The 11,171-nt window shown below is 42.2% G+C and overlaps 1 protein-coding gene across 2 annotated transcripts in view; it reads left to right on the top strand.

Annotated features, from left to right (window-relative positions):
- Window positions 1–3,583: 3,583 nt before the first annotated feature.
- CUNH10orf88 (chromosome unknown C10orf88 homolog) overlaps window positions 3,584–11,171 on the top strand; it is a 19,828-nt gene continuing 12,240 nt past the window's right edge. Inside the window, exons 1-4 of one of the 2 annotated variants that reach the window (XM_031388574.1) lie at window positions 3,584–3,862; window positions 4,425–4,628; window positions 5,399–5,471; window positions 8,205–8,411. In XM_031388574.1, coding sequence (XP_031244434.1) covers window positions 3,699–3,862; window positions 4,425–4,628; window positions 5,399–5,471; window positions 8,205–8,411 — 648 coding nt within the window. In that variant the 5' untranslated portion in view covers window positions 3,584–3,698. The remainder of the gene's footprint in view (window positions 3,863–4,424; window positions 4,629–5,398; window positions 5,472–8,204; window positions 8,412–11,171) is intronic. The other variant, XM_031388575.1, reaches the window with a different exon arrangement.

Genomic DNA, 11,171 nt, shown 5'->3' with positions numbered 1-11,171 from the left:
TCGAACTCAGAAATCCGCCTGCCTCTGCCTCCCAAGTGCTGGGATTATAGGTGTGCGCCACCACCGCCCGGCCTATTTTTCTTTCTTGAGACAGAGTTTCACTATGTAGCTCTGGCTGTACTAAAACTCACTATGTAGACCAGGCTGGATTCAAAATCAGAGATCTGCCTGCCTTCCAAGTGCTGGGACTAGAGACATGCCCCACTACCTCCAGCAACTAACAAATATTCTTAATTATTTCAAAAGGAAAAGCAAGAAGCAATCCTTTGCAAGTCCTTGCATGTTGAGACTGAGGTCAGCTTTGAACCATAGCCATACAGGCTTTGAAAAGAACCTTAATGTTCATGATTTTTGCTTTGCTGTACTTCTTTTTGTGATATAGCCATCACCTCTTACCAACTTATTAATTCACACAGTAGAACTGTTCTTCTCAAGTGCAGAATGGTTCCTTCTTTATTCCAGCAAGTATGCAGCTGGTAGGGAAAACAACAATGGAAACTGGCTAAGCCTGGGACTGCAAGGGAAATTAGAGTACTTCAAAAACTACATTGTAGCAGAGGAATCAGTTTCATTCTATAGCACGGATTTAAGCTTGGATGTGAGTGATAGTTTGTTTGTTTGTTTTTCTCCAAATCTATTGAAAAGAAATAGTGTTCTAGGGAGAGGAGACTGGAAGGAAGGTAGGATCAGAGTACACCAGGCTTTGAAATGCTAAGATATAAAGGTCATGTTGGTTCATCGGTATCAATCATTAGAAGTGATAGAGGGCAGAGCAGAGGATATGGCAGTGATGAGAATAGGCACTTGATCTTGGCAGAGAAATGGCAGGAGTCTTTAGTTTTCTGATTCATCAGCTTTATTTAAAACTGCATGTAAAAACTCATGCAGTATTATTAATCTTGCCCACAAAACTGCAAGTTAGTGTTTCTAGAGTATACTTCCATTTGTACTGTCTACATGTATTCACCTAATTCTTAACCAGAGGAACCGGAAATACAGAGTACCAGGCCAAGACAGTGCAAAGGTTCCTCCATCTTGCACTCTTGCCGGTTTTAGGTTTACCTAGAATGTGATCTTGAGCTGGAGAATCCCATGGAAAAGTACTCAACTCTATTCTAGGAACCAAAGGTCAGATGTCCTAGATAACTTATCTTAGCCTTTATTGAAACTGCTTGTTTGTGCAGAACCTCCTCCAGCTAACTGTTCTTTTAAGTTGCCCATTTGTCTAGAATGCTCCTTGGTGGCCGGCTAACAGCTTATCTTAGCTTCTGTTAAAACTGTTTACTCTGCGATGCTCCAATACAGCAGCCAAGGGAGATGCCTTAACTTTAAGGTCTCTTAAAATCCCATGTTCTGGATGCTCAGGCACTGTACTTAGAATAAATACTTTCAATTGGTTGTGCATTCTGAGGGGGCTACCTGTACTAAACAGAACAAGAATGATGACCACTTAGAATGAGTGGAATTTCTTTTAAAAATGTAAATCGAGTCTTTTAAAATTAAAGGTTACTGTTTCTAGAATCTGTTTATACTGAGTTGCCACGGACCACCTCAGTGGGGTATGGGGGTCCCTGGGATGTGGGTTCTTAAGGCCAGATGGGTAAGGATTCAGTGGTGACAAACAGAAACAAACACAGAGGCAGTTTGAATCTGAGTGTATTTTGCAGCTCTCAAGCAGGGGATTTTATACATTAAAACCCAAACATTATATCTCTTGAAAACTGTATCCAGTAAAATAATCACAAATGCCAACAAAAATCATTTGGCACAGTAAAACACAAAAATATCTCTTAGAAACTGTATCCAGTGAAACAATCACAAACAGAACAGGTAACATCATAGTTAATATAAGTCAAAATATAACAATTCTAAAAGGATGTATTCAGTGGGGGCAATTGTCCAAGGCTAGTGGCATATTTCCAATAGGAGGTTAATAAATCTTCATGGTCAACGTTCTCAACCACTGAGCTAACTCTCTAGCCCCATATGGTCAATTATTATTTAACATCTAATGCCCATTTCTTTATAAATCTTCAATGCATAAATTTAAACTATTTTAATTTTTTCTAATTAAGGCTTTCTTTGCCATATACCAAAACCCACCTCCAATGACACACGTGTAGCCATATTAAATTTTATTGTTGGGAAAGTTTTTATCTATCATAATAATTTTGTAAGTAGTTTAAAAAGTATAGTGTTGGTATCCCTGGGGATAAGGTCATGTGAGTGACCCCATCTCAAGGGAAGGTTTCTTACCCATTATTCTCTCTTAAGACCTTGGCCTAGGCTACCAGGAACATGTACATAAGAAAAGGAATGTGAGAAAAACAAAACATTGCCATGAGAACTACGGCACAATATTTTTTTCCGGTGAAGAGTTCTACAGCCGGTTCCAAGAGGCCTCCCCCTTTTGAGGTCAACTGCCTCAGTCTGTGGAACTTGTCACACAAATCCTACTGGAGGTGGTGTGGCACTGAGTCTCTGATTTCTCTTTCAAACTTGGTGAACTCATTATACATACACTCTGGTAACTGTCTATAGAATACAATCATCATTTTCATGTCAGATGACATAAACACATAAGCAGGGGTACACATATAGACTAAAATGAAAATAAAAGCAAAACGTTCTGGAACAAAACTAGGTTATGGGTGAACAAAACTTCCCCAGAGATTTTATATATAAGACCCCAAGCACAACTTTGAAATTCAGGTACCCCACATTTCTATAAACAAATTTCTTCCCTCACCTCAATAGATGTTTAAATTATCTACACAACCCACTTCAGGAAGATAACTGGGGGCAGCCAATACCTAGCTTTCTTTCCTAAGAGTATGAAGTTTCAAGTCCCACTTGTCACCACAGAAAGCCTGACGGTACAATCTCCTTCTGCAGGGACCAAGTCCCATTACCAGTTCTTGTCAAAGTTATGAGTAAAAAACCTAAAGTCGCAGCTTTGAGCCCCCTAGACAATTTAAACCTTGAGAATTCTGCCATTTATGATGAGCAAGCATGCTCTCCATCCGGTTCCCGAGGCTCAGAACCCGGGTCTTAGTGCGTTCAGTGTTTAGTGCCTTCGGCCACTCAGCAGTATTCTGCAATGCTAAGCCCCGCGCTCCACTCTACAGCCCACGGAGGTGACCTGAGGAGTGAAACAACACGATCAGCTGTGGTCGCACTGCTTCAAAAGCAGCCCGCATGGCCTTTACTCCACAGATTGGCGCAGGAAGTGTCCCCGGGGTCCTCTTCCGAGGTCCTCAGATAGGGAGCTGGTCTAACAGGCTGCTTGAGCCAAGCAGACCGCACCTATCTGCTTTGGTACTACCCTCGGGGTCCCCAAACCGCCCACTCTCCCTCCTCCCACCAGCCGAAAGCATCGCTGGTTTGCCAACGTGGAACTAAACCTCTTCCTTTCTGCGCGCAGAGTACTGCGCATGCGCAAGGCACCTGCTCCTGGAGCGGAGGAATTCGACGCGCAAGCCAAGTCCTGGATCTTTTCCCGCGAAGATTTTAAACAAACGTCTGGAAGTGAGATAACACGCATGCGCATGTGTGGTGGTTGGGTCCCGGGATTTGAAGGGGGGGGGCGTGGTGGGAAGAACCGGAAGTTGTGCTGAACCTTCGCCTCCCCTGGGTACTGAAGGAAACGCAAGCTCCGCAAGAGAAGTTCCGACGCCGCCTGGGCTGGAGGAGACAGAATGGAGACCGCGATCGAAGATGCGGGGCTGGACCGCGGCCCGACGCTGACCTCGTCCTGGGATGCGGCGTGCGGGGCGCTGACCCAAAGCCTTCTTCTTACCCGGACTGGACCACGTGCCCAAGACTTGGACTTCGAGCAGCTGCTGGAGCCGCCAGCTCCCGGGTGCGCCGGGTCGGGGCCGGGTGACAGCCACGCTGCTGAGGAGCCGGGAGGAGGACGGGAGCCGAGACGGGCGAGGGAGCCGAGAGAGGCCGCGGGGCCGGCGGGGATGGGAGGAGGGCGGTGGTTCCTGGAGGGGGCGAGGCTGGGGGCAAATGGTGCGCGCTGGGCAGGAGAGGCCGGGAAACTCGTGTTCAAGACCTCCTCCATGGGCTCCTGTTACAATCCTCCTCGCCCCCACCCACGAACTCCCCTAGTCTTCTATTTGGGGGAACAAGAACCACGGCGTCTTAGAAAAAGACACATCGTTATTCTTACATTCAATAAACGCTTTTAATGGACTGCGAATGAATTAGATGTTTGAATAGACTGTCCAAGGTCTAGGAAAGGTGGAAGGGAATGAATGCCCTGGTGCCTCAAGCCTCTGTTTCTTATCGATTCTGTGTGTCTGTGGGTGTTGGGGAAGGTTCTTGGTTTTCATGGCAAGTAGAAGTGAATTTGAAGGGATCAATGGGTTATGGTTCTACATCTGTCTGATTTTTTTTTTCTTCAATTTCCTTCTCAGCCAGGATCTGGTGAGTCTGAAAAGCAGCCTGAGCCCCCGAGATGAAAACCCCTGCTTCATTTACCTGAAGTGTGGCCCTAATGGGGGTGAAGAAATCCTTTCGGTTGGCGTTCTGAGTTCAGCAAGAAACATGGAAGTATACTTAGGAGAGGAGTATTGTGGAACTAGTCGAGGCAAGAATGTCTGCACTGTCCTGGATGACAGGTTTGTGACTTGTTTAGGTGAAAGTGTTCGTATGAATCAGTGTTTTTATTCTCAGCTCTTATGGTTTGTGGAATTTCTAACACTGACAGAAGTTGTTAGGGGAGAGAAGTTAAAAACATGCCAATTATGTAGGTTAGACCACTAAGCCTTCAAACGACAGGGTTGATGAGCAAGCTTATAAATATGGAAGTTAGGGCTAATTAACTGGAAGTGAATTGGCAGGTCACTGGTAATTCGTGGAAGAGCTTTATTAGAATGAAGTCCAGGTGAGTATTCTTGTTCCTCTCGTGTAGCTCAGCAGGATCTGTTTTACAACCACTAGACATTCTGAAACTGAGTCTATTCCCTTTTAGAAAGCTTCTTATGATGGGTATATCAAACTAAGATGGTTATGTCAGCCTATTTATCAACCTATTACAAGATTGACAATTTGTGCTTTTTTTTCCTCCAGTCTCTTACAGGGTTCTGCCCAGATCTATCCTTAATATAATGCAGACTCTATGTTCTACACATGTTGGAAATAATAGTGGTGTTTACAGAGCTTCAAAGTACACGCCACGTGCTTCCTTGCTTAGTTTCCCCACATCGCTGGTGAATGGTAGATACTGCTCCTCCATGCAGTGCAACACAGTCAGGAGCCTCTTACTCCCTGTGCCTGACCAGGAAAAGGGAATTCCAGAGACAAAGGAATGTCCCTGAGTCATTTGTTCTTAAGTATATGTTAATGCTTACAGCCAGTGGCTGTTAAAAATTAATTCTTTTCTTTTTAGTGAACATGAAAAGATCTTATTGTACAAGAAATACCTAAAATTGGAGTCTCCCACACATGCCTGTAAAATAAAGGTAAGTCATCACTAAATTTAAGATTTAGAGTTGATCAAATTGCTTTTGTTCTATACACACTCATTTTCTCTTGGTTTGGCAGTACACTTAGTCCAACATGGTCCCTAGGTTTAGTCCAGAAATGCTTCATTAGCTTGTAAAGGGGTATTATTTTCCTAAAAAATTACCAATCCTTTAAACATTGAAATTCTCTTTAAAGTGTGGTAATTTATATTAGTTATAGAAAATGTTTTGCTAACATATAGTAGCATATGTATTTTGAAGCCTTGTGAAGCTCAGCTAAGAACATTTTCAAAGTCTTTCTATAAAACTATAGTACCACAAAAGGCAAACTCAAAACTGGCCATGTCTAGAGAATGGAAGAAAAGGTCAGACAAGAGAGCCAGAAATTCTAAGGAGTCTGGACTGTTGTCTTCAGCCAGAATAATATTCTTAAAATAGCTAATAGTGATGATGTCGGAGTTTAGGAATAGGTTCTGAGTTGGAATACTCGAGTGACGTTCTAAATACTAATCCAGTTCTGTTACCAAGTAGTGCTTTGGCCAAAGCCAGCTTCCTTAACTGTTTGACCTAATTCATGAAGAAAATTAATGGACCTTAAAAACCAAATTCTTGGGTCTTTTTTATATCTAGAATCATGTGTTTGTTATCACAGAAGACAGTAAGACTTAGTTTTAAAATAAGAGAAAAATAAATAATTTTCATTGAAGAGCTTAGTTCACAAAGCTGGTTATGCCAACATCTGTTTAAGTGGAATAAATTAATAGCATTAAAATAAAGTAATTTAATTCATGTAGCATATATTTTAGTACCTGTTGATAACAGATACTGCACTAGGCATTTAGGAATATCTGAAAATTGAAGTGCCAGCCTTCATCTTTCATCTATTTTAGTGGAATAAGACAGATGATAATCAGATTTACTGATTATCTATAATATAAACTATATACTATATTCTCTGGTCACGGTAGCACAGACTCTTAATTCCAATACTCAGGAGGCAAAGGCAGAGGCAGGTGGATCTCTATGAGTTCAAAGCTAGCCTGATCTACGTAGTGAGTTTTTTTTTTTTTTTTTAAATATTTATTTATTTGTTATATGTAAGTACACTGTAGCTGTCTTCAGACGCACCAGAAGAGGGCATCAGATCTCATTATGGGTGGTTGTGAGCCACCATGTGGTTGCTGGGATTTGAACTCATGACCTTCCGAAGAGCAGTCGGTGCTCTTCCCCGCTGAGCCATCTCACCAGCCCCCCGTAGTGAGTTCTAAAACAAGTAGGGCTACATAGAGACCCTGTTTCAAAAAACAAAGAAAAAGATACTGTAGTCGATGATTAGAAGGGGTCCCGGAATTATAAAATATAAAGGAGACAGTAAGACCCAGTATGGTGACACACACACACCTATAATCCCAGCACTCAAAAGCGTTGTATGTTTGAGGCCTGCTCAATGTAGTGAATTCCAGACCAGCCAGAGCTACCCACTGAGAACTAAAAGTGAAAACACGTAGATAAAAGAAGGGAGGAAATAACGAGGTAGAGTGCAAGCTTAGTGAGTGTGTCCTTAACTGTTGAGGACTGTTACATACTTTTTTGGGACTACTCTTGAGTTTATAGAGCCTGAATTTTTTTGACCTGGGTCTTTGTGAGTGGAGTCTATGTGCCTTTCAAAGTAAATAATTTTTGTAACTGTTCTTTGGAAGTTGTGTTAGTCTGAAGAGAGCTTTCAATTCTGGAGCTCCTCTGGCATATATGAAAGCTTGTGTAAATGTTCACAATAGAGAATTCAGAGCATTATTTAGTGATAACATAGTGTCTATTTTGGCTCACAAACCTCTATTCAAAGTCATCCTACCGTCCTCTGGTTCAGTGTTAGTATTTGCCTTGGATTGCACAGGTTACAAAATGGCAGAAATTTAAACTTATGTGTGTGTGATATAAAGCCGTTCCCTTTATACCACGTGTGAAATGTCTTTTGGTTGAGAAACATACATAGCCTAAACTGCCAGAGTGATGGGAGCATGGCTCAGAGGCAAGCACTGACCAGCATGTGGGAGTCACAAAGTAATGGGAAGACACGAAAGTAAAAGTGGAAATCAGTGGTGAAAAAAGCCAGGAGAGACTTACACCCACTGAGTGTCCTTCACCAGTTAGAAAGTTACCCTGACCTCTGAATTTTATGTAAACCACCAGCTATCACATATTAAGCAGGTCTGGCGTCACACCCCATCCTTTCTGAACTACAGAAGGCTGAGTTATGATTAGAATATAGATGTCTTGTATGGGCAGTTTTACTTTATATTAAATAATGTTAAAGCCAGCTGGGGTATGCTAAGGTCGAGAGTTCTTGGGTTTCTTTTTTTCCCCTGGTCATACAGAGGACTCAAACCTGGGACCTTAAGCATGCTAGTCAAGTGCTCTACCTCTGAGCTATGGTCCCAGCTGAGTATAGTTTACTTTTAATTCCTTAAACCAAGTAAACAAAACTTACTTATTCTTTTTGTATGTCTTATGGCTTGGAAATGATTTATTTAAATAGTTGGTGTTTGCCTCATGATACATTAGAGTTTATTTTCTAACTTTGACTACTATAAAGAAAACTTTAAATGCATCTGAAGGTAATTCATAGACTCCTGAATGCCCTGTCTTGTTTTGATAATCTTAAGAAGTCTTCTAAGTGGTAGTTGTTTGTAATACCACTGTCATTTCTTGGAATGTTTTGTTTCATGACAGCTGTTGTCCTTCGGGGGAAAGCAGTGTGTGCTCATCAGTAAAGTTGTGGTGCACTTGAGACCACGGTCTGCAGATCCTTCACCACGCTCTGCTACGCTGGGATCACGGATAGACCTTGACAATATCCAAACTATAGTAGAGTCCATGGGGTCCAAGTTACCCCCTGGAGCTCAGCAGCTGATGAATATGATTAGATTTCAGCAGCAGGCAAGTAGAAATGTATTTTATTAAATTTTAAAACACCGTTTTGGGGAGATGGCTCAGTGAGTAAACCTGAGTTCGGAGTCCCAGAGCCTGTGTAAAAGCAGGGAGTATTATTAAACGTGCCTGAAATCCCTGCTTTCCTGCAAAAGGATGGGAGGTAAAGGCCTAAGGATCCCTTGAAGTTCACAACCCACTTAGTAGGGTGTATACCTTGTCCCAAAGAGGGGAAAGGCGAGCACTTGAGGTAATCCTCTGACTTTAGCTCTCCCCTGCTTCCACACTACACACACACACACACACACACACACACACACACACTCTTCTGTTCTTCCCTGCTCCCAAACCACACACACACACACACACACACACACATACATACACACTCTTCTGTTCTTCCCTGCTCCCAAACCACACGCACACACACACACACACACACACACATACACAAACCCCAGAAGCCAAACAAATTTTTTAATGCTGGCCGCTAATACGATAATATAGTATATACATATATGTTTTTATTAATTTCTACTACTGACTTTAACTGTCATCTATTCTTAATTTTTATAGAAGTCACATTTTCTAGACTTGCCCTTCTATAAAATGTTCTGGCTGCATATCTTCAGTTCTTCCTCAAATCATTTTAGGCATTTATTCAGCAGTAAACAAGACTCTGGCTTGCTCCCTTTTGAGGGTATAAAGGTGATCAGTTAGTGTGTAACCCATATTTAAGCATTATATGTGGCAAATGATGAGATTAAAAAATCAGTGGTGAAAAAAGCCAGGAGAGACTTACACCCACTGAGTGTCCTTCACCAGTTAGAAAGTCACCCTGACCTCTGAATTTTATGTAAACCACCAGCTATCACATATTTAGCAGGTCTGGCATCACACCCCTTCCTTTCTGAACTACAGAAGGCTGAATTATGATTAGAATATAGATAAGTCTTGTTTGGGCAGTTTTACTTTATATTAAATAATGTTAAAGCCAGCTGGGGTTTGCTAAGGTCGAGAGTTCTTGGGTTTCTTCTTTTCCCCTGGTCATACAAAGGACTCAAACCTGGGACCTTAAGCGTGCTAGTAAAGTCTCTTCCTTGGCCAGAGACTTTAATCTCAGCACTTGGGAAGCAGAGGCAAGTGGATCTCTTGAGTTTGAGGCCAGTCTGGTCTACAGAATGAGTTCAGGCCAGCCAGGGTTACACAGAGAACTACCAAGACAAAACAAAGGTAAACTGAAGTAAGTTGCATTTAGTTTATGAAAGAGAAAGGTAGGTTAGTCACGTCCATCTAGAGGTTGGTTACTTTAGAGAAATTCTAGTGATGGGTACAATCCTCTGCTGGAAGGAGTGGGATCTAGCTAAGAATGAAAGGGACTGAATAGACAGGAGAGCTTTGAAGATTTGTGCTGGATCATAGAGAGCGTTGATGCTGTTTTAAGTGTGTAAATGCTTTTGGCCTGTTTTAAAGAGATTTTAAACCACTGTTATATGGAAGAAAAGTCAAAAGAAAGCAAGAGTACAACAGAGAGACCAGCTGTATGTGATTTCCCCACCCATGAGAGTTGATGTGGTTTATACTAGGTGCTGTATCATGACACTGGGTTATGAGATTAATAAGCCAGGAAGCACAGAGTCATTGGGACTACACAGTTAATAATACCATTGAAGGAGAAAGTAAAGCTCCATGAGAAACTGAGGTTTCGAGGATGGCATTACGAGAAATATAAATGGAACCAAAGAGATGAGGACACTTGGTAAAAGGAGTCGCATTTGGGGAATATAAAATTCAGCTGTGAACGAGGGATTGCCTGGAAGAATATTATAGCATTTGCAGATAGGATCAGGAGGGAAGGAAGTGGCTGGCTAGAAGGGAGGCTGGGGTGAGGTGTGCCCACAGTAGAAACACTGAACAGAGAGGCTGAAACTAGAGAGGAGGACCCTTGGAAGGAAGCTACATCTGGCCAACTGGGGAGAGAGAGGAGGCACCAGTGTGACCAACTAACAGGTGCCATCAGGGAGAACAGAAGGCACCAGTGTGACCAACTAACAGGTGCCATCAGGGAAGGTTTAGTGCCAGGTCAGCTCTTGTCTTGTCACTCAGTAGTTCTGTCTCCTTCAGCTTCACTAAAGTAAAATTAAAGTCATTTAATATTTATAATGAAGTTCTCTTCACAAAGTGTATGTGATACCACTATAAAGAGCACAGTGTTGATGTGGAAATTTAAGGTAACTGAAAAAACTTGTAAATATTGCATGGCTTCACTGCTCATGGCAGGACAGTCCTGGAGTGTGGGCAGAAGTAAGACAACTGGGAGAACTGGATATTTTGGAATCTGCGAAAGCATTTTAAAACAAATAGCAGTCTCTGGTTTACTTCCTGTCCAGCATTATCTCACTTGGGTAACTTAGGCTCCTGCTTGGCCCTCCCGCTCAACCACAGCCCACCTTTAACATCCAAGCAGAATGAGCTCAGGACACTAAGCTTCATGTGTAAAGCCCTGGCTATTTGTCTTTGCATTTAGTGTGTATGTAGATATTTAAGGATCTTGGCTTTCCTTCCTTTCTTAACTTGGCTACAGATCCTTGGGTCCCTTATTGACATTCTGATGTTTCTATTCCGCACATACACAAACATGTTGCTACCTCAGGGCCTTTGTATTCAGTTATTTTCTTTGGCTGAAACTCCCCTCTTGTGATATTATTGTATCTGTGTATGTGTGTGTGTGTGTGTGTGTGTGTGTGTGTGTGTGTGAGAGAGAGAGAG

The sequence above is a fragment of the Mastomys coucha genome, unplaced genomic scaffold, assembly GCF_008632895.1.
Source record: "Mastomys coucha isolate ucsf_1 unplaced genomic scaffold, UCSF_Mcou_1 pScaffold21, whole genome shotgun sequence".
NCBI lineage: Eukaryota > Metazoa > Chordata > Mammalia > Rodentia > Muridae > Mastomys > Mastomys coucha.
Note: the sequence above shows the minus strand (reverse complement) of the source record. Positions and strands in the feature narration are given on the sequence as shown.